The sequence below is a fragment of the Schistocerca gregaria genome, chromosome 2, assembly GCF_023897955.1.
Source record: "Schistocerca gregaria isolate iqSchGreg1 chromosome 2, iqSchGreg1.2, whole genome shotgun sequence".
NCBI classification, from domain to species: domain Eukaryota; kingdom Metazoa; phylum Arthropoda; class Insecta; order Orthoptera; family Acrididae; genus Schistocerca; species Schistocerca gregaria.
Genome location: NC_064921.1, coordinates 264,658,599 through 264,683,023, shown reverse-complemented (window position 1 = coordinate 264,683,023; position 24,425 = coordinate 264,658,599). Strand labels below are relative to the sequence as shown.

Below are 24,425 nucleotides of genomic sequence, written 5' to 3'. Positions count from 1 at the left end.
CTGAATATACATTAAGCACATTAGATACAAAGTATCGGAAAAGTACCACAGTACCTTCTTACGCTAGGATGTTGGAGCAGCAGTGGAAAGCTAATACCTACCTTACTAATAGGAATAATGAGGTTCAGTCGGAATGACAGGATTACCCTTGTGAGCAGAACAACAAAACAAACAATAGCAGCATTTTCGAAATCTGTGATTTGAGCTTCACAGGGTCTAAATTCAACTCGCCAACCAATAGAGGAATTTGGTGGTGGTGGCTTGAACCTCATAGTCTGCCAGTTGGTGGATTGAATGTTCTGAAAAAGCAAATAGAGCAAAATTAACAACAGTTCTAAAGCAGTAATATTTTAAAAATTAATTACCATTAGTGTGTATCACATGAAAATTACCATTAGTGTATATCACATAAAACACTACAATAATGAAATAAAAACTGAAAAACTGACAAGAAACTAAAGATGGAAATATATATGAGGACAGATCACTACTCAAACAGAAGTACTTAAAAGATGATGAACTTCCAAGCTTTTGGCCAAAGCCCTTCTTCAGAGCTAACAAATACAGACACAGCCTCACACATGTGGCAAAAGTCTCTCACTACTGCGGCATTACCTGGACAAATAGCAATCTTGGCTAGGTTCAAGAAATGGAAATGGCAGTAAGAAGAAAGAAAATGGAATAGGGGAGGAATGTGGTTTAAGAGGTATAGTGTCAGTGTCTAAAATCAGCCCACATCCATGCTCTGCCATGGTTTACATCACCTTGTACTTTGAAATGATGAAAATCCTCCCTACTACACACCCCACACCTCACAAAGTGGGACTCCACTGCCAAACTAAACTAAAGTATATCTGCATCTGTATTAACATCCTTTCTGCTAGCAACTCCTCCTGCGATATGTGTTATGCCTTTCAAAGATCCAAGTGCAGCACCAGTACTGTACATCCACCCACCACTCTATTCCAGCTCTGCCATTTACTTTTCTTGTTCCATAAGAGGCTGGGAACCTGTGAAAGTTGCAATGCCATCTACCATGTAAAAACGACAGAGATTTCTCCAAACATATAACCCTAAACAATCATCTAGATGAATGGTCACTACCAAACTGCAACTAAGGGGCAAACTGACCAATGTGTTGTGGAGCACATTACTCAATACAATCCATGCTCTCTGGGTCCTGCTCCATTAAAAACAAATTTTCTGAATTGCACAAGTGGGGACTCTCCCTCCAGCATACCTGTTGTTCCAACAACTGTCCAGACCTCAATTTCCTCTGGTCTCAGTTTCCAGTCATCTCAAAGAGTATCAATAACAATAATGGTAATGCTGCCTTCAGAACAATCATTTTCTTATTTGAAACTGATCATCATATTTATGAAGACGTTACAACCTCCCTCCAATTTAGCCCACTTCTTGGGATAGCAACATCACCACCTGTCATATTTTAATATTATAAAAGGGGCAGAAAACCTTTTAATTTCACTGGCGCTTCAGCAGAGCTATGATTTCTCCACAGTGGTCTTAATGCTCTTTCCACTCCAGTGAACAAATAACCATTCTTGAGCAATGCACTGGTGAGATGCTTTAATTCTGTGTGAAGTAGCTCTGGTTCACTGACTACCCTTTCTCTATCCACCAACTTTTTATGATGCCGCACTTTTGTTGGTGGGTACTACAAAAAGGACTGTCAAAAAACGACTAGATAGCACAAGGGCAAGTACAGACGAGGGGAGGTTGAAAAGTCAGATGTTGCAGAACATGCTTTGTAGCCACGAGACCACACATTCTTCTGATAAGACTCAAGTACTGGCAGCCATAAGCAGATACCATGAAAGGCTGTAAAGAAAGGCCATAGAGACTGTAAAACACCCCAGGAATTTCAATAGAAAGTAGGAGGGTGTGGAATTGAATGACATTTGGATTCTGGTGAAGAATGTGTGTACCCGTCTTCCAACGTGGGAAGATAGCAAATGTGGATGTTATAAGTCAACAACAATTGCACTCACATATTCAAAACATGTGACATCACACCACTGTGCAGAAGATTGTTGAAGCGGAATTTTGCTGTAGTCAGCAGTGAGCCAGGCCGTGAATCAGACATTCAAAAGAGCAACGAGCTCCCTTGAAAATGTCCTCTGCAGATCGGAACAAAAAGTCAGGTTTTAAGGTGAAACCCATTCAACCAAGGCACAATAGCGTGGGAAATTTTATTAACTGTGACATTTCCGGCCATGATAGTTCATATTTTACAATCCATCCTGGGTGTACATTTCAGCAAGCTAACAGCTACCTGCATATGGGAGACTTTTTACTGCTATCTAGGCCAGCAAGGTTGCCAGATCCCTCCCTAACTGAGAATGTTTGGAGTATTATGGGCAGAATCCTTCAATCCTCTCAGGATTTTGACCATCTATCATAACAATTGGACAGAATCTGGCAACCATTCCTCAGGAGGACATCCAACAATTCTGTCAATCAATGCCAAGCCGAATAACTGCTTGCAAGGGCCAGATGTGAACAATTACATTACTGCCTTGCTAAATTTGTGAAGCTCTTCCTCTTGAATAAACCATACAATTTTTCTGAAATTATAACAATTTGTTTGTCTGTACATGTATATTACATCTACTGATTTCTGCCTCATTCAGATAATTCCTTTGTCTGTCTTAGAGTTACATCAGTTTTGGCATCTGATATCACTACTCTTCCCCAAAAGGAATCTGCGTACTCTAACTGTCTGTATCTTGTGTAAATCTCATGTTCACAAACATTTTCTAAATGTTTGTGTAACACGCGATGCAGTAGAAGGGTATCAGCCCAGTATTTACCTCTTTGATCTGTGGCTGCATCACCTACCTGTGGGGGTTTATCGCCGGAAACAGCAACTACCATAAAGAAAAATGTGTAGGAGTAACTGTCTTGAGTTACCTGAAGTGGAATGACCACATAAAACTAACGGCGGGTAAAGCACATTCCAGACAGACTGGGAGAATATTGAAGGAAGTGTAATTCACCCACGAAAGAACTAGTTCACAAAACACTCATTTAAACGATGCTTCACTACTGTTCATCAGTCTAGGACCATTACCTAAGTTGGGTTAATGGCGGAAGGGAGGGAGGGGGGGAGGAGGGAGACCATTTAAGTGCAGTGCACCTTATCACTGGATCATTTATTTGGCACTGGAGCATTTTGGAGATGCTCAATAAACTCCAGTGGCTGAAGCTACAAGAGAGGTTTACTACTGAAATTTCAGGAGTTTATGTTCTAATAAGAGTTAGGCAACATATTACTTTCTCCCTCAAATATCTCACAACATGATCACAACAAGAAAATCAAGGAAATTAGATGTCTTAGGGAGCTTTACTGACAATTATTCTTCCCACATACCATTCGTGACTGGAACAGGAAAGAGCAGGAATGATACTGGTATCAAAAATGCCTTCCACCATACACAGTAAGGAAGCTTGCAGAGCTTAGATGCAGATGTACCACCTCCTATGGTGTAAGGGAGAAAGTACCTTATTTATAAAACAATATCATTTTAAACACTTTATGCTAATACATCTGATGCTTCTAAGCAGAAACTACCTTTCCTGGTCTGTAGTTTACCCTGATAGTTCCCTCATTATCAAACTATCAACTGAATTCATCATCTGTTATGCAAATATGCGGGTTATCTTAAATCAGATGTGGAGTCTTCGCATTATGAAATTCCTTATCTGCTCCAATCTCCTCTCCAATCTCCTGAGTGCACTACAAATGACCCAACACATGTAACGAGCAGAGAAATCTGAACACCTCAGAGACCTACCTTTGTACACAGCATCAAAGGAAGGAGATGTTACACTGTTGGGTACCAAGTCATGTCAAACTGTAAGCTGGAGCAGATAAGGAGGATTGTAAAATACTCACAGTGGCCTTCATGGCCTTGTGTCATTGAAAGGAAAAATGTGGAAGTGATAGGCAACAAGTAGCAGGTAGTGAAGTCCACTTCCCACCCATGGATTAGCTCCTTTCACTCATTAACACATAAAAAAGTCCTGTTAATTCACCTCCACATTGATATTACTCTCTGACATATTAATTCCTCCTTTGAGGAGATATTCATTAGTGTCCAATGTCCACAATGTACAAACATTCGTACACCAAGTTAGGTAATGAGAGGGCATCCCATGGTTTGATGCTGAAAATATGAATTGGCTACTGAACTTTTGCATCTCTTCGTGGATTCTCCAAAAAGTGTTGGGGAAGAATAACTAATATAGACTTTTCAAGATTATTATGTTATACCAGAGACAACACTGCCATGCACCCTTAAGCCAAGCAACAACAAAAAAATCTGTTCCTAACAATTACTGATTCTGGTAAAATAACAACTATGCAGAACACTCTTCAGACACCATACAGGTTGTATCTATAACAAAAATCATCAAATCCAAGCAGATAACAGAAATATTTATAAAATGAAAATGTTAAAGTGTCTTTAGAAAATTGCTATGAGCAGTTACACGTTGCGCAGAAAATAGGTCTTTAGTAGTTTATTAGTCTTAGGAATGGTAACACTGCCACTAATGTAGAGAAACAATTGTTCCAGGAATTATTTCTCAAAAAATGAAGTCTCTGGTACTTCTAACCATGATACACGTTACTATGTTGAAAACAGAGTGGATACGACAGTAACAGCAATGTTTTTGTAGACTGGTGTACCGGTATTTGAACCCAACACTGTGACAGTCACCAATAGTCACCTCTACATTTCCCTGAGTTCCTTCAGGGTGGTTTCCAATAATCAGTACATTTATGAAAGAGTTTATAACATGTGTAACTTCTCGAAATAATTGTACTTGCTGTTTTCCATAATGCAACATTGTTTCCTTCTACATTTAGTCTATGTTTCTCTCTAGGTGATTGAGAGAAAATTGCTTTGCCTGGGTTCCTATGGGCTGTGCTGCCTAATTACTTTCCAATATCACAGCCAGTTGCTCACACACAACCACAAATATCCATCACCCTTAAGTAAACTTTCATAATCACACTCCCATTGTCTCACATGAAACTAACATTAGGACCTGAATGTTGCTTCAGGCATTTCCTAAGTGAAAAGGCAAATGAAATAAACCTAATGTTCCACTTCAACCCATGTACATAAATGCTTTTATAATGCTTGCATTAAAAATTATCATCTGCAACACTCAGGCCAATCATGATTGTGACCATTATGGCATACTTACTAGCATTTAATCCATGAATAATAACTTCAGCAAGCTAATCTCTGTAGAAGATTACCACCATTACATCCCCCTCCCCCTTTCACCCAGTATATTTTGTACTTTCTAGCCATATGAGTCAACTTATTTCCAGGATGCTTTGTTGGCTCATGGTGGCACTCTTAAATGGCAGGAAAGAGTATGATACCAAATCTCAAGTATTTACAAGTTAACTTCCTGAGTAACTACTAAAAGGTTATCAAGAACTTACAAAACCTTGCTAACTATAGTGGTTTTTATCTTGCTTTTTAATGATGCAAAGATATTCTATGACTGTAAGAACCAAAATGTTATTTGTTTCCTGATAATAAAAAATTAAAAGAGTTGTATGTAATATGTAATTCTCACGTAATTCTCTCAGGATCTATTTGAGCAGACTGTGTCACACTCAGGTATCTAATCGATCTTCAAATGTATTCTCATTTAGGACTGAAGTTACACAAAAACACAAGCCAGTAGGTACTAGACAAGCCTTCCAGAAGTTTTTACATTGAACTAGATTTCAATAAGACAGAACAAAGTAGGAATTCCCTAATATCCAGTGCATTAACAATGATTAGTTTTGTTAAGTCAATTACTCCAGGTCAAGGTCTACACTTCCAAAAATCTTATCCTGATATAACAGTGACAGTAAAGGCAAGTTCACAATATGCTTACCTCAAAGTGATCAGTATCATTTTTGTCATCTTGATGGATCCTCTCACTGAAGAGTGAAACTGAATCACGAATGAACAAGTGTGCAATATGCTGTGCAAGAAGAGGGTCTATGTCAGCTTGTAGAAGTTGTTCATAAATTTCTTCATCCTTCACTACTGGGACATCATTGTACCTAATCAATAAACAAATTATTTTTTATTACTTACTGCCTTCATTGGACCACTCTAGTCAATTACATAAAAGACGATGTAAATAAAACAGAAAGAAACTTCCACATGGGAAAAATATATTAAAAACAAAGATAAGTCTGTGAATGTGCGGATGGATATGTGTGTGCGCGAGTGTACACCTGTCCTTTTTTTCCCCTAAGGGAAGTCTTTCCGCTCCCGGGATTGGAATGACTCCTTACCCTCTCCCTTAAAACCCACATCCTTTCATTTTCCCCTCTCCTTCCCTCTTTCCTGACGAAGCAACTGCCAGTTGCGAAAGCTCGTAATTCTGTGTGTGTGTTTGTGTGTTTTGTTCATGTGCCTGTCTGCCGGCGCTTTCCCGCTTGGTAAGTCTTGGAATCTTTGTTTTTAATACAATTACATAAAAGTTTATACAAGGAGGTATTATTATTCAATAATAAAATTTAGTTCAACCAAAACAGCTCAATAATACAATGTTTACATAGAGAATTATTATAATTTATTACCGTACTTACCTGATTATAAGACTGAGGTCTTTCTCCAAATCTGTCATTCGAAAAATATGGGTTCCTTTCGTATTGTAGATTAAACTATTGCTGCAGAGGTCAATGTTTTTCACATTGTTTAATAGATTAATATAGGGGTCATCTTACAGGTGAAGCTTTGGCTATTGAGGTTTTGGACTAATTTATTTTGAACAATCCCAAGGGATAGGGCATATGAACAATATTTGCATTTCAATAGGCTTGAGATTTCCTGATACGGCGTAGTGCTCGATACAGTATCGACCTTGCTCAAATGACAATGTGACATTCGACTCGCATCGCTAGTGCAAGGGATATGCAAGAAAGTATGAACTAGCCATTACAACAATATACTGCTCTACTCAAAAATTCACAATTTTGTGAAACACGGGAGAAAACAACATTGAATTTTATCAACTTGCAAACTTTTTTGTATCTGAACAGGGTTGCAATGAATATTCTCATAAATTTAAGGATACTGTATACAAACATTTATGCTGCTTTTTAAGTAAAGGTAACATTCAAAGGCGAAGATCCTGTCCTTCAAAAACCATTACTCAGTTCTGATCCCAAGTCAATATTTTATTTGGTTACGAGAAATTAACAATTTACCAACTAGGTTGCAAATTAGAAATTTGGTCAGTCACACCAGAATACCGGAGAAAATCATTACCAGCTTTTTATCAGGTTTAGAACAAGATGACGATATTCAAATGGAACAAGAAGGAGAAATGATCCAGAATGAAATGTCTAACAAATGACACACATCCTATTACACTGATAGTAAGTGTTGTGACAATAAATTACAGTGGATAGACCCTTTGTGGAGATATTATGAACAGACTTCACTAGATCGCGGGACGAGTGAAAGGTGACATAGCTTGGCTGATAACAAGATGAGAGTGGGGAGGGGAGTCTTGAGCAGGCGGAAATTTCATCGAGCAGTCAACCACAGGAAAGTATACGTGTACTTTGACTTTTTATGAAAATTACCATGTTTCAGATGTAGTTTGCCTGACACTGTCTGCACTCAGAATCAAATTGACCTCAAAATTGGACAAATACTCAACAATAGCAACATGTCTGCAGGAGATGCTAAGTCTAGATGGAGGCCAGTGGTGTACTTATATGTTTCGTAAGCAATGTTGTCATTGCTCATCATGCGGTACGAAGGGAACAATTAGGTGCATGTCAGCTGCTGGATCTACACAGTCAATGAAAGAATGACAGGCAGACGATATATTCGTAGGCAAGAGACATTGTAACATTCTCGACAGGCAGATGATATATTCATAGGAAAGAGACATTGTAACATTCTCGACAGGCAGATGATATATTCATAGGAAAGAGACATTGTAACATTCTCGACAGGCAGATGATATATTCATAGGAAAGAGACATTGTAACATTCTCACATCAATATTGAAGCAAAATGCACTATATCTATGGGAGGAGGGGGGGGGAGGGGGGGGGGGCGGCGGCTAACTTCTCAGTCCCTGAGTAACTGCTACCTCAGATATCGCAACATATTTGGAAGAAACAGTCAAATATTTGTGACAACAGAGATATGACTTTCAGAACTATCCCAATAGGATGAAGACAATGATGATTCAAAATAGTGGTACCACAGATGACAGGCCAAGTAAACAAAAAAGGCAGTGAAGATAGAAATTATTGTACACGATTTCTTTCTTTCTTTCTTTCTTTTTTTTTTTTAGAAGATACCTTTTCATCAATAATTTCAATTTAAAATCAATAGGGCCTGCATATAAATTTTTAAGTTATTTACCATTAATTGTTGTTATGAAAGGAAAACACCTCTTCCACTCAACTACACTGAAGTGATAAAAGTCATGGAATACCTCCTAATATTGTATCGGACCCCCCTCTATCCAGTATAGTGCAGCAACTTGACGTGGCATTGACTCAAATCTTTGGAAGTCCCTGCAGAAGTAATGAGCCATGCTGCTTCTATAGCCACTCATAATTGCCAAAGTGTTACAAGTGACCTCTAGATTTTATCCCATAAATGGGCAATCTGGGTGGTCAAATCATTTGTTCGGATTGCCTAGAATGTTCTTCAAATCAATCGCGAGCAATTGTGGTCCTCCTGACATGGCACGTTGTCATCCATAAAAATTCCACCGTTGTTTGGGAACATGAGGTCCATGAATAGCAGCAAATGGCCTCCAGATAGCTGAACATGACGATTTCCAATCAATGATCAATTTGGTTGGGGTGATGCCTGAAATCTGGTATTCCTGGCACTCTCTTGACACTACAATAGCACTATTACTATCAGGGTCTCCCATGCCGGACCGGCCTGAGAGGACGAACCAGATGATGAGTGTCCCACAATGGTTCCTTTTCTCCCCTATCCATTCTCATAGCCCTTCCCCAAGTCCCCAGATATTCAACCCAAGGTGTGATGTGATCCATGTAGGGGATGCATAGCACATGTGAAGATGTGTCACTAACCAAACCTCAAGGACACCTGAGTAATTACCTTTATACCTCATTCCTTGGTGTTGACCAAATACAGCCTCAATTCTTCTGGGACCAAAATGAAGAACATGGAAAATAAAACAAAAACTGAGGGGCTTGATGGGACCTTAAACACAGAAGCACTGGGGTTGGAACCTACAGAAGCTGTTTCCACAATTGGATTGGGTGACAGACCAGTCCAAGAAATGGAAACTGTTACTGAGCAGTTGAAGCAATCCATGTTTGGGGCTCAGAGGAGGAAACTCTTCAAAGAAAAAAATGGGAAGGAAGGTAGAGGATGGCTCCCTAAACATAAATGGAGCAAACTAAAAAGTCTTGAACCTAAGAGCTCCAAAAAAGGAATCTCTCAGAGTGAAGGTTGTAATCAGACCCCTTCTACCTCTAAGACAGGAACAAGAAAACAAGGCAGGAGACTAATGCTCCCACTTCTCAGAACAAACAGATCCAGAAAAAGTCAAGGCAGGAAAGAGAGAAATAAATCTATAGCAATGCGGTCTAGATTTTTCAAGAAGGCAGTTACCCAGCAGGGACAGCCACTGGTCAATATCACCTGAGACACACGTCCAGGACCCAAAGCCAGGAGGATCTATCTTGACAAAGGTGTTCTTATCTTTGTCTGTGAGGGAATGGGAACAGCAGAGAGGTTTAAGGAGATGATGTCAAAGACATTCCCATGGGAGCAGGCGAAGCCGCTGACCAAGAGAGTGGCTGAGCTCTCAAGATCAGAAAGGTATCAATTTGGGTACCAAAACTCTTTAACGATATTCCTCCAAAGACTCCATTCAAGAAAATAAGAGCTCCACAGGGGGTTCAACGGAGGGGGCAAAATCCTTGTGGTGGAAGTTGGTGAAAAATCCCTGGCAGCAGTGCAAGAACAGGACCTGAAATAGTACCTAGCGTTCTCACCATTTATCATCAGGATACTCAAAGAGATCAGAAATGACCATGGTGACAAGGTGGAGGCTACAACTGTTGCATCATCAGGATACTCAAAGAGATCAGAAATGACCATGGTGACAAGGTGGAGGCTGCAACTGTTGCAGATAAACTGCCACCCTTAGTCATCTTCTTGGGAGATGAGAGGTGGATGTCACACTTATCCAGGAACCCTATCTATATATAGATAGGGGGTGTTTCAGTCTCTGAGGAACTGGAGACAAACTGATTTATGTTAGAAATCTAAAGCTCCTACCGAACATTCCTGTACATTAAGAATTGAATTTAATTTATGTCGATACTGGACTTCTGTCCCAGGGACTTAGTGACCATCAGGATAAAATACGAGGAAGGAAGAATGAGGGAAACAGTATTGGCCTCAACTTATCTTCCTTTTGAGGACAGTTGTTCTCCTTCTCAGGAAGTGAGGAGATTGGTCGATAGCTGTTTATAGTAGAATGAACAACTGCTGGTTGGTTGTGATGCCAACACCCACAACCTGCTGTGGAGAAGAAGTGATACCAACTGCAGAGGTGAGCACCTACTCTAATTTCTCCTAGAAAGCATTCTGGAAATTTTGAATAGCAGTAGGGAACCTAAGTTCAGGAATAAAGGAAGGGAAGAAGTAACTGACATACAACTTTTGGATCCACTCTAATGGGTAACTATGTCAAACAATGGTACATGGTGATGGAGCCATCACTATCTGACAATATATAAATTGAATATAAATGAGGGAAACATTCCACTTGGGAAAAGTATATCCAAAAACAAAGATGATGTGACTTACCAAACGAAAGTGATGGCACGTTGATAGACACACAAACAAACACAAACATACACACAAAATTCAAGCTTTCGCAACCAACGATTGCTTCATCAGGTAAGAGGGAAGGAGAGGGAAAGACGAAAGGATGTGGGTTTTAAGGGAGAGTGTAAGGAGTCATTCCAATCCCGGGAGCGGAAAGACTTATCTTGGGGGAAAAAAGGACAGGTACACACACCCGCGCGCACATATATATATATATATATATATCCTTCCCTCTTTCCTGACGAAGCAACCGTTTGTTGCGAAAGCTTGAATTTTGTGTGTCTATCTACACGCCAGCACTTTCGTTTGGTACGTCACATCATCTTTGTTTATATATATAGGTTGGAATGGGTGTTAAACCATGGCCTACAAGAATCCTAGGGAAACAGACTGGGACTCGTATAAGAAAGACGTAAACCCACGCTTACCTGAAGTCAGAACTTCAATACAGAACCCAGTATATTTTGAGGAAATGGCAGACATAGTGACATCCGTCATCACGACCTCATATTTAGAAAAATGCCCAAACACCAAGAATTGCACAAGTAGGAAAATGCCTTGTTGGAACAGCTATCTGTAAGTGCAAAAGAAGCAGGTAAGAAGATTGTTCAGCCTTGTAAGAAAAAAGGACAATAGGCAAAATATCAGGGCACCTTTGTCAAACAGAACTTGTCAATCAAGCTAGCAAAGCTATCTTCCTGGAAGGTATTCTATGTGGAACTGAAAGAAAAAGTTACTTGCACTAAACTTCATAAAGTCCTCATTAGAATACCAACTAATCCAGAATGTACTTTACAGATTGAGGATGGTAACACAATCCAAGTAATGAGAAAATATGGAGAAAGGAGGAGTTGCCACATTTGACAGAAACTGTTTTGATTTGAAGAATACTGATATTAATAAATTTTGCTCAGAGCGGCACTTAGAAGCTCGTGCAACAGAAGTAGTACTTCATAATAAGTCCTTTATAGTAGTAGGTCTATTCAGATCACCTTCAGGAAATTTTAACATCTTCACAAAAAATCTGGAACCTCTGTTGTCCCATCTCATGATAAAAAAAATAAAAATAAAAAACAAGGAAATAATGGTTGCTGATGACTTTAATGTGGATTTATTGAAAAGCTCTGTCAGTGAACAATTACTGCAGTCAGTAACACTATCATTCAATTTAGTTTCTATTGTGAACTTTGTTACTAGGATATGTAAATGCTCTGAGACTGCTATTGATAATATCTTTGTAGACAAATGTAGGGGAAAAAAGTCATATCACAAAAACAATAGTAAGTGGGCTATATGATCATGATATGCAGCATCTTGTGGTGTTAAATGTTTAAACTTGTCAGGACAAAACATCTATTAAATCTGAGTACAAGGGGGGGGGGGGGGTGACAAATAATTCAAAAATGAGAAATTCAGGAAATTGCTCAAAGACATGAACTGGATAGATGTTTACAATACTTCTGACTCAAATGGAAAATACAAAGCATTCATTGATAAAGTTACCTCCTCTTTTGAAAATTGTTTTCCCCTAAAGACAATTCAAATCACACAGAAGTCAAAAAATAAACCGTGGATTATGCAAGGAATAAAGATATCATGTGGGACAAAGAAGAGATTGTATCAAGTCTCTAGGAACAGCTCCGATCTTAGAATTGTAATGCATTACAAAGAATACAGCAAAATATTCAAGCAAGTAATCCAGAAATCGAAGCAGCACTATTATGAGATAAAGATAATTACATCAGGTAACAAAATAAAAACTGTATGGGATATAGTAAAGACAGAGACAGGTGGGGTCAAAAAGGAAGAGGAAGAGATAGCTCTAAAAATAAATGAGACTTTGGTAACAAATGTATGTAGTGTTGCAAACCTCTTAAACAAGTACTTCATTTCTGTTACTGACAGCTTGGGGTTATCAGGTTAGGTGAACAGTGCAATGGAGTACCCAAGACCAGTCTTTAAAAATAAATGGAATGACACTCACGTCTCCCAAAGAAGTAGCATCCATCATAAAATCCTTAAAATAAATGGAATGACACTCACGTCTCCCAAAGAAGTAGCTTCCATCATAAAATCCTTAAAATCTAAGTATTTTGGTGGGCATAATAATATGCTCATGGAAGTTGACTTCTATCTTAAGTTACTTGCGTAATCAAACTATTATCAGCAGAACATTTCCAGACTGGCTAAAATATACTGAAGTTAAGCCTCTTTACGAGAAGGGGGATAAAGAGGTATCATCAAACTATGGACAATTTCACTTTTGCCAGCTTCCTCAAAAATATTTGAAAAGGTTGTGTTCAAGAGTGTCCTTAAGCATCTGACTGCAAATAATATACTGTCCAAGTCACAATTTGGATCTCTTAAGGATTCTGATACAGAGAAAGCTATTTACACTTACAGTGAGAATGTACTCAAATTCATTAGATAATAAATTAGAGGCTACTGGCATTTCATTTTCTGTGACCTGTCAAAAGCCATTGACTGTGTGGACCACATTATTCTCTTCAGTAAATTCGAATATTACGGTCACACCGGTAATGCTGCGAAATGGTTAGAGTCTTATCTATCTAACAGAAAACAAAGGGTGTCATTGTGAAATACCTGTGCAGTAAGCAGTCAGTCTTCATCTGACTGGGAATTAATTACATGTGGTGTTCCTCAAGGTTCCATCTTGATTCCATTGCTTTTTCTTGTGTACATTAATGACCTCTCATCTGTTACATTGCCAGATGCTAAGTTTGTTTTGTTTGCAGATGATACAAACATTGCAATAAGTAGCAAGTCAAGTACAGATTTAGAAATAGCTGCCTATTAAATTTTCACTGACATTAATAAGTGTTTTAAAGCTAATTCACGGTCATTAAACTTTGAGAAGACCCGCTACATGCAGTTCAGAACCTGTAAGAGACTTCCTACCAACATTTGTATACCATATGAAGACATGCACATCGAAGAGGTTGACAGCTCAATTCCTGGGATTACAACTCGATAATAAAATTAAGTTGGGAAGGGCATAACACAGAATTGCTTAAACAAGTCTGTATTTGCAGTGAGAATGATGTCAGATGTAGGAGTTATAAATATAAAAAAAAAATTGCATACTTTGCTTACTTGCATTCTATTATGTCATATGGGATCATATTTTGGGGCAACTCGTCAAAACGAGCAAAAGTCTTTAGGTTGCAAAAACAGGTGATAAGAATCATTTGTGGTGTAAATTCAACATCATGTAGAAACCTGTTAAAGGAACTTTATATTCTAACCACTGCTTCTCAGTATATTTATTCCTTAATGAAATTTGTTGCAAGTAATACATCTCTATTTCCAACCAAAACTCCATACATAGTATCAATACTAGGAATAAGAATGGTCTCAATATAAGACCTATAATCATTTCTCTTGGTCCAAAAAATGGGATCCAATATGCAGGGACATACATTTTCAATAAATTGCCAGCAACCATTAAAAACTTTGTTTCAGATAAAGGAAGGTTTAACAGAGTTTGAAAAACTTTTTAACAATCATCTCTTTTTTGGGTCGATGGAATGAAAACTGAATCTAATCTAATGTGGTGATAACCACACCAGGCGTTTAAGCTAATGTCCTTTTATAGTCAAAACTGATAAACAATACTAAGAAAAATCACTCTTATGTGAACATACAATTCTAATCTTGTAGGTACAGAGCCAAGTAGTACATAACTGGCATAGTTAGGCCTGAAGATGGGACAAAAGCTTTGGCCACAAGTTAAATATTACAGGCTACTTTTGTCAAAGATACACAGATGGTTAAACCATAGTAATACTTGCCAAATTTGCTAGTACTGTTAGAACAGTGTCATAATATGCACTAGGTTTGTAGAAAACTGCTGCAGAAAATAGTATATAAGGGTTAGTTCCAAGAAAACTGTTTAAGTACCATTTACAAGGAAGCAAATCCAGCACACATACTGGAAACTCAAACTGCTCAATGGAACTCCTCATACATGGAATATATGTTCCAAGGCAAACAGTACTCTTATGAGCACTTATAGGAGCTATGGGAAAAAACTGGTGTCTAAATCCAAGAAGTTTGTACTGGATATACATCACTGTATAACAACCTATGATAATTTATGGAAATACAGTAAGATAGAATAAAACAAAACAGAAGATGGTTGTTTATAAGCTTTGCAAGGTAAGACTGGCTTGCTAAGCCACAACAGGCGGAGTCAGCAGCACACCAACAGCTGGAATGGAGACCATGGGTTACACTGTAGGCAGCAGCAGGGGCATACCGGTTAAAAATTGTAAATAACTGGATACCTTTAGGATATCCAGAATCTCTCACAAATATAGTGAGTGTGGAAAATATAGGAATGGTTAGGGAAATGCTGGCTGACTGTACAGTAACTTCCATCTGTTTCAATTAACCTTTCAATGTAACAATTGAAGAAGGGAGCAATGGAAGAATGAACCACATCATCTTCAGGAGAGACAGTCTGATTTACTGACAGGTCAAAAACAGAGGAACACACTGGAGCTGTAGTATACAGGGTACAGCCAGACTAGAGAGAAAGCAGTCTCCATAGGGAAGCTGGTGTCTCCATAGGGAAGCTGGTCACAATATTCCAGGCAGAAACATCCACTAACAGAGGAGAATTTGTGTATGTGTTAAGGGATTTTAGCACCTACATTTATTCAGGCAGCCAAGCTGCACTGAAGTATCTATCAACCCTTGGAACAAGATCAAAGATCATTGTAGAATGCCATGAAGCCCTAGGATGACTACGGGAAAGCAACAGGATAAACCTGTGTGACAATGAAAAAGATGATAAGACTGGCCCAGACAGATTCCAATTATTGGACCGGAACCTGTCCTAACAACCACTAAGGCGGTAGTAAATTCAAAACTATGAAGCCAGGTCTGATGGCAGCTCAGAGCATATTGGACTACATTCCAAAGCAAAAACATGGCAAACTAATGAAGCTGAAGCCACATTTCAAGAGACACTCTGTAATCATGAACTTAAACACATGGCATAATAACAGTTTAACAAACTTGTCATTTTGGAAATGCTTCCACCCTTGACCTGAAAGCCAATGATCATGCCCTTTTGGATGTCAGATAAATCACTCTGTTTCCACAATAGGACATAGGACAATGACTGCACTGTTTTCCACATCCCCCCCCCCCCCCTCGCTGCACCCTTGCACTCCCCTCCTGACATGCTTCATATACCCTCCATTGCTAGTGCTACCACTGCTGTCAGTAAGTGGTTATTGCACACTGATGCTCAACATAGGTGGTGTTCAATATTATGAAAAGGATAGTTGCTACTCATCATAAAGTGAAATGCTGAGTCGCAGATGAGCACGAGAAAAAGTGTGTCGGAAAGTGAGCTTTTGGGCAACACAACCTTTATTGAAAATAGACATGACCGACCCCCCCCCCCCCCTACACACACACACACACACACACACACACACACACACACACACACACACACACACACACACACACACACACACGAGCGCGCGAACACAGTCTCTGCCAGCTGAAGCCATGTGACAGTCACACTAATGTGACTGGACTGTGTCTAGTAATGGGTCTACTACTACTATTACTACTACTAATTAAGGGTAGTGGTTAGCTTTAGCAGAATCACAGGGAGTGAAACTGCACAATAAACTCAGTTTCAATGTGACCAACAATGGGATGAGATCACTATTGTTTTTGTCTCTCTGCATAAATCAAATTACATCAGTCATATTAGACATGCTGACAAATACTAGCAGCAAGCAGAAAGGTCATCTTTCACAGTAACAAGTTCTAATTTTCCTCAAAACAATTATCTTAAAAGGTCATTGGTACTGAAGTTTAGAAACATACAAAACCACAGTTTCTATTTATGCCAATACATCTGTTACATTACAAGTTTGAAATTATACTATTTGGTGCCAATCAGGCCTTTTTACAAGTTAATGAAATCAGCGTTATTAATGTAATCCTGGAGCTCTCATAATTCTGCCTAAATATGAGCCCTGTTCCTCTCTGGTCTTATTTCATCTTCTTAGCCAAGCCATTAGGGTTTATTTTTACTCAAATAGGATACTTGCGAGTTTGTCACTTTAAATGATGACACATTTTACACCTTACAATGTAAAAAAAGAACCACACACCAGAGGGGGGGGGGGGGGGGGGTTACCTGCACAACATCAGTCTTCCACGTTGGTGTGTATTTTTTAAGCCTAATAACTTTACTTGTCTTTGATTAAAAAAAAAGTTTTCTTGCTAGAAGTCCTAGCTCCGAATGGCACAGTATTGAGTGTTATATGGGCAGCCCCTTTATCTGAAATTACGGTCCTGTGTTTCCAATGTTCTCGTTCTAGTGGTATATGATACGAAAAATCTGTTTATGTACTGCATCTGTGTGTCGTATTATACACCTTGTCTTCTCATTTTAAATTTACTGCCTTCATTTATATTTTACTTCGGCAAAATTTTAGGATACGTTATTGCACAGGTGTTGCCCCTAGTAATTCCATCTTATCAATGTTTTATGTGCATTATATTAAAAACAAAGATTCCAAGACTTACCAAGCGGGAAAGCGCCGGCAGACAGGCACATGAACAAAACACACAAACACACACACAGAATTACGAGCTTTCGCAACTGGCAGTTGCTTCGTTAGGAAGGAAGGAAGGAGAGGGAAAAATGAAAGGGTGTGGGTTTTAAGGGAGAGGGTAAGGAGTCATTCCAATCCCGGGAGCGGAAAGACTTCCCTTAGGGGAAAAAAAGGACAGGTGTACACTCGCACACACACACACATATCCATCCGCACATACACAGACACAAGCAGACATATTTAAAGGCAAAGAGTTAAGGGCAGAGATGTCAGTCGAGGCGGAAGTCTGCTTGTGTCTGTGTTTGTGCGGATGGATATGTGTGTGTGTGCGAGTGTACACCTGTCCTTTTTTTCCCCTAAGGGAAGTCTTTCCGCTCCCGGGATTGGAATGACTCCTTACCCTCTCCCTTAAAACCCACACCCTTTCATTTTTCCCTCTCCTTCCTTCCTTCCTGACGAAGCAACTGCCAGTTGCGAAAGCTCGTAATTCTGTGTGTGTGTGTTTGTGTGTTTTGTTCATGTGCCTGTCTGCCGGCGCTTTCCCGCTTGGTAAGTCTTGGAATCTTTGTTTTTAATATATTTTTCCCATGTGGAAGTTTCTTTCTGTTTTATGTGCATTACATTTATAAAGTTTTAGTGGGTATGTATATCCAGTTTATGATCTCGCATTCTTGTCACTGCTGCGTCGCAGCACCACCTATTGAGGTGATTCTGTATTAGGCTTCAGAAATAGCACACGACGCTGTGGTGCATTATGCTTACTACCTGAGCCCCCACCTTACTCTTGTAAACGGGAACCCGTTATACAGATCTTGGTGCCTCTCGCCTCCATCTAGAAAAGGTAATGATTTTACTATGTTATATTTCTAGTTTTTACCGAGTTTAATGAAGGCGAAGTTGGCCTGATATATTCGTCGATGCCCTTTGACTACACTGACTAAAGGATTCATCTAAGAAATACCAAATTAAGGTATTTGCTCTTTCAATATTTGATCTGTTTATATATGCTTATAGGTTATACAAGTCTGCACAATGCAATCACGATTCTTAAATAGATGTATTTGTTCTCTGTTTTCTATGTAGACAACCTGAAAATGCCTAAATAAGGCAGAACGTGCCGTTGAAAAATAGAAAAACTAAAATCACAACCAAGACTGTTTTTAACCAATACTGTTAAGCACGGGTTTGTATGCCACATATGGATTGGAAGAATTTCCGATTATACTTCTGTTGTTATAATTTTCCTGGACAAATAAATTAAGCAATTTACTAAGAATTTGCACCAATTATCAATGGCTGCTGTACTCCTAAAAAGGTAATTGACAATGAAGATAACAAACTAGTTCTGCAAATGTGTACATTACTAACAAAATGTTTATTTTGTAAACAAAATTATTACTCAAACAAACAATTCAGTCCAATTGGTAAAATCTAACTTATCAGTTTTTCAAAGCATTATATAGTTTCCAAAACACCAAAATGTTCATACACAAGTCTTTATAAGCCAAACCCACCCAAAAATCTCCAGTCTGTATATGCCTCTCAACTTTCCAAGATCTCTATGAAAGTGTGGGCTCGGAAATCTTAGCAGTAACATTTATGTCACAAGTCTGCATAACAAGGACATGCCTGTAGCCCATATTCTAACACTTAGGGTATCTGTGTGACTCAATGTATTAAACTGATCTAATAACTTGTATTAACTTTTCTGAGTGTCTCCTGGGTTAACATGCGAATAATTTGGACCCCACTTTTGTACTGCACCAATGTGAACTTTCATTTACTTGTATCACTTATCAATAAAGAGATATTGTGGGTCCATTGCCCGCATTGATTGAAACAAATGTAATTACATTATGGTTGTGTCATAATTTAATTAAGAATGTGTATTATGGACATTCTGTTGATACCTCACTAATGAGTAGTATAGTGAAGGTGCCTGCCTGTGAAAATTATTTGTTGTGAGGACTGGAACTAGTCATCATACTCTATACAGTGACAATAAATTTGGGAAAAGCCATGTTAATTAAAAATTGTGTGGTGTACACCACTGGTATATTTCCCGTATCACCTGTTTTACAGCAGTCCAATAAACTTTCTTCAAGGAGACACCGCAAGAAGAATAAAGGTTTGCAGCAAGGCCACATCACAAGTGGAAAATATCATACCTGACAAACAAAGAGTCACATGTTATCTTCAAAGACTACTGTATATTAAACATTTTCAATCGTGTCTTTCATCTTCAGAGCATGCAGCATTTAGAGAAGTCCTGATCGTGTCTACAGCAAACCCTGCCTAGTTCGATATTCATGGTAATTAGGGTGAGGATTTTTTTTATTATTATTATTTATTTTATTGTGAAGCTTAACGTTGCACTCTACTGGACATCATTTACCCAAGCTTATTTATTGTAAAACACTGAACGCATCTCTTTCCTGCCCATTTTATTCACCTGTGGCTGATAATGAGTAACATATGTATGTTGGTCATAAGCAATCAACAAAGTCAAAGCCTGCTCAGTTTGCTTACTGAAGCCTACTTGGTGAATTATGTTAAATTCCCCTTCTGTGAGAACCTGAATGTTGTACAGTATAATACAGTACTCAAGCTGAGTGTTAAAAGTAAATACAAATAGTCAAGTTTAGAAGATAAAATGAGAATGCTTCATAAAATTCAAGCCACTGCTTCTGCCATGAGGTTATGACAGAGTTCAGCAGCACTAAGAAGACTTCTTACAACCTTACAAAAAATTGCAATAAAATTTCTAAATTTGTGCTGAAACATGGAAAATGAAAACAGACAACTGGTCTACAAAACACCAACACTAATAAAGCTGTGTACACGAAGACACTCCTGTCACAACATGAACCTTTTTACAGTTTTCTTGGCGACAAACTTCTAAACATTTACAAACAAGCAACACACCCACAAAAAATTAAATAAATGCTGTGACAGATGTAACTAAACAGAAGAGCCATTATAATTTATAACTGTAATAACATCAAGTTGAACAAATATATTCCAAGGAAAACGCAATACATGAAAGTCACAGATCAAGTAAACAGAGTAAGGCGTATGTACACTTTAACAGTCAAATCATAACTGAGTCCAAGTCTAGTGGCCACTTAGGTGGCGCTCTGCTACATGGCTGGCAGGCAGCGCCGCATGTAGAGGACGCACGTAACTGCGCAGCGGCACTTTGAAAGAACGGCGAGTCACAACACTTTTCCCTCCTTTGAATTTTTTACACAGGTCTTGATGGAGGTGGCCTGTAGATTGCTAACGTCCACAAGTGTTGTTTGACTGGCCGTAAAGTCTGGAGGAGGAGGATTCCCGTACAGACGGAAGTGTCCCCGATGATAACAGGTTGAGATGACAGGAGACGTGGGTTTCGAATCTGCTGGGGCCCCATGCACCAATCTGCCCGTTGCAGTAAGTCCAGTTGTTATAACAGGAGACATGGACGATGTGTCCGCATCCGTAGGAGAAGGAGGTGAGCAAAGTTGCTACGACAGATGATGGTCATCTTGTTCCTGCATGGGCACGTCTCCTGGTGGCGTCAGTTCTTGTGCTGGCACCAATATGGTGGTGAGAGGACTGTGTAGAGAGTAATGAGAGATTACAGTATCCTCAGCGTCAGGTAGAGCTCATCCCTCTTTTATGAAGCCTCATCCTGCCTGGGCCTCCTGCAGCAATGCCTTCCCCAGCAGTGCCTCCTCCGGACCACACACCATCTGCATCTTAACCCTCAGAGGTCACAATTAATAAAACATTCTGGGCTATTATGCTATGCTCGAATGGATTTCACCTTAACAGCCAATGTTTTGTTCCCAACTGCAGAAAACATTTTTAAGATCATATCTCTTTAAAAGTCTGATTCACACCCTGGCTGGCTACTGACTACAGCTAAATTCCGCTTCCATGCAGTGGCGTGACATCACGTTTGGAATGTGCGAGTGCAATTGGCCACTGTCGACTGCAGTCATCTGGTGAAAGACTAGTACATATCATCTTCAGCACCAGAATCCTGATTTCACGCCCTCCTCCTTCCTACTGAAGTTCCTGGGGTGTTTCACAATCTCTATGGCCTCACTACATAACCTTTCATGGTATCCACTTGTGGCTGCCAGTATTTGAGTCCTATCAAAATGAGTGTGGTGGTCTCCCAGCTGCAAATCATGTTCCACAACAGCTCATCTGTCTATCGCCCCTCTTCTGCATTTGCTCTTGCGCTCTTCTAGCTGTTTTTTGACTGTTCTTTTTGCAGTGCCCACATACATCTCCTCACAACTACATAGAATCCTATAAGTTCCTGCTTTTTCCAGCAGCTGGTGACCACCCTTGGCCGATTTTGGGTGATGATGTATCTTTGGGTTGGTTTTGTATATTACTGCAACATTCCACTTTTTAAAGATTTTTCCTATGTGGTCAGTAACGTCCTTAATGAAAGGCAAGAAAACTTTTAATTTAACTGGCACTTGAGCACTGCTGTATTTTCTATGCAGTGGAGAGTTGTTTTAATTCTGCATCAAGCAGCTCTCATTCACAGATTTTCCTTGTTCTGTCTGCCAACATTCTTATGATGCCTCGCTCTTGCTGTGGATGGTGGTTCAGATCCCAGTGTAGGCAATGGTCTGTGTGTGTGGGTTTTCAGTAAACTGTGTAGCCCAAGTTACCATCTTCTGTCTTGAAAACTAGCACATCAAGAAAATTCAATTTTCCTCCTGTTTCCTATTCCATGGTACTCTGAATCTTCGGACTGATCCTACTGAGATTTTTGTGAAAACAATCCAGTGCCTCCCTGCCATGTCACTACAAAACAAACTTATCATCCACATACCGGAACCAAATTTTTGGTTTCTTTTTAGCAGTTTCCAACGCCTACACCTCAAATTTTTCCATAAAGAAGTTTGCTATAACTGGGCTTAAGGGGCTCCCCATTGCGACACAATCCGTCTGCTCATAGAACTCATTGTTCCATAAGAAATAAATGGTTGTGAGGCAATATTTAAACATTTTTGCAACTTCGTGAGGAACAATCAGATTCTGCTGCTGCAAAGCTTCAATGAGTGGAACCATGATGAATAGCGATACTAAATCAAAACTAACTAATATGTCCTTCGGCTGTACCACTATGTCATTTATGTTACTGAAAAAATGTGCCGAATTCTTGATATATGAATCAGATCTGGCCACACACAGTTGTAATAATGTTATGTGTAGTTATGTAATTGTGACTTTTCTGGCCATGAAAGTTTTCATTTTATATTTATTTCTTTTTCATCCATCCATATGCACTTGCTGTCGATCCCATCACAAGTGTAAACATATTAGATATGGAATGAGTCAACAAACATATTAACAAAATAGAAGCTACTTTAAGAAATAATCTGTATACTGTGTTAACAGTAAGTTACCACTACATGATTTATACTGTCTGTACTTCTACACTGTAAATGCAGTCTATCAAGTCAGAAGGAATAATGCTCCTTTGAAAAAAAAAGCTGCTGCTTCCTCAGTTTCTTAAATACCTGCTTTTTATTTCATATTGTAGTTTAATAATTACTTCATTACAAAAGCAGTTTTTAAATAAAATAATAGGACTTACTTTTCTCCTTCTGGTGAAAGGTATGAGTCTATGGAATCATATCGTGACTTTGGAATTTGGAATTTGCAGTGCTTTAATGGTTCCAATCCTCTTTCCTCTTTTGTTCGACAATCTACTGAGCAAGATATTGTGTTCCATCGACAATCTACATCAGTCACATAACCTCGATACAGAGGACTAGCAGCAGTGAAGGCCAACTGAAAGGAGAAAAGAAAATTACTTTAGAATTCTATTGTTAACACTAAATTCTAATCTCTCTCATATCTTAATATACAGTTTTTTCAGTCGTAATATCTACAATTAATACACATCCCTTTGACCCAAATAGAGTATCTTCCAATTTACAATGATAAAATTAAAAAGAATACTCTTTTTTTCTATACAACCACAAACTGATGAAATTCGAGTAATACTTCACAAGAAAGTTGTGGGATATTGGAAGGGACAAGGTACCAGAAGTTTGGCAAGTTACAAAAACTTACAAATAAAGCAATCTTATGTAGCTGTACTGCCACATTATAAAAGAACTGGAGACCTATTTAAAACTAATCATAACAACGCCAAATACAAGTCAATGAAGCAAATATATTGAGCTGTCAGTCAACAGTTTAGTTGCCTGCAAGAATGTATCAACTGAAAACAATGTCAAAATTAAGGATCCACACTTAAATAACTCCCAGTGAACAAGTTACTAATGAAATGTAAATGGTAGCACAATTTCAAAAAGGAAAAAAAAGGATAGGTATGCACATACATGGACAAAAGAATTTGTCTTTGTACTGCACATTATCGAAACATAGTCACGCTATTGTCCCTAGAAATTAGCTAGTAGTAACGATAACAGATTGATCGACTGAATGAAAACAAAAGGTATGAAAGCACCAAACTATCAAAAAAAGATGGCTACAGCACTTAACCAAGTACACATCTTGAAGATGGTAATGATTCGAAATAAAACAATGGAAAATCCTGGATGGAATGTAACAATATTATGAAAAGGATGCTATTGACCATATAACGGAGATGCTAGGTTGCAGATAGGCACAACAAAAAGTCTGTCTTTGGCTGGCAGAGACTGTGGTCGTGTGTGTGCGCTCGATTTTCGACTAAGGCCTTGTAGGATAAAAGCTCATTTTGTGGCAGCCTTTTGTTGTGCCTATCTGCGACTCAGCATCTCTGCTATACGGCAAGTAGCAACTATCATTTTCATGATGATGATTATTAGAAATAAGAGTTTTAGGTGGAAAAAAGAAGAGAGAAAATGGACACAAAGCAGGTGCTACGTTGTCAGGCAGAAAATGTGCCAACTCC

General features: G+C 38.8%; 1 protein-coding gene across 1 annotated transcript in view; it reads right to left on the bottom strand.

Annotated features, from left to right (window-relative positions):
- Positions 1–24,425, bottom strand: part of LOC126336841 (glutamate--cysteine ligase catalytic subunit) — a 107,614-nt gene that overhangs the window by 42,668 nt on the left and 40,521 nt on the right. The window contains exons 6-8 of the mRNA XM_050000922.1: positions 23,115–23,311; positions 5,929–6,100; positions 102–299 (exon numbers count right to left, since the gene is read on the bottom strand). Coding sequence (XP_049856879.1) covers positions 102–299; positions 5,929–6,100; positions 23,115–23,311 — 567 coding nt within the window. The remainder of the gene's footprint in view (positions 1–101; positions 300–5,928; positions 6,101–23,114; positions 23,312–24,425) is intronic.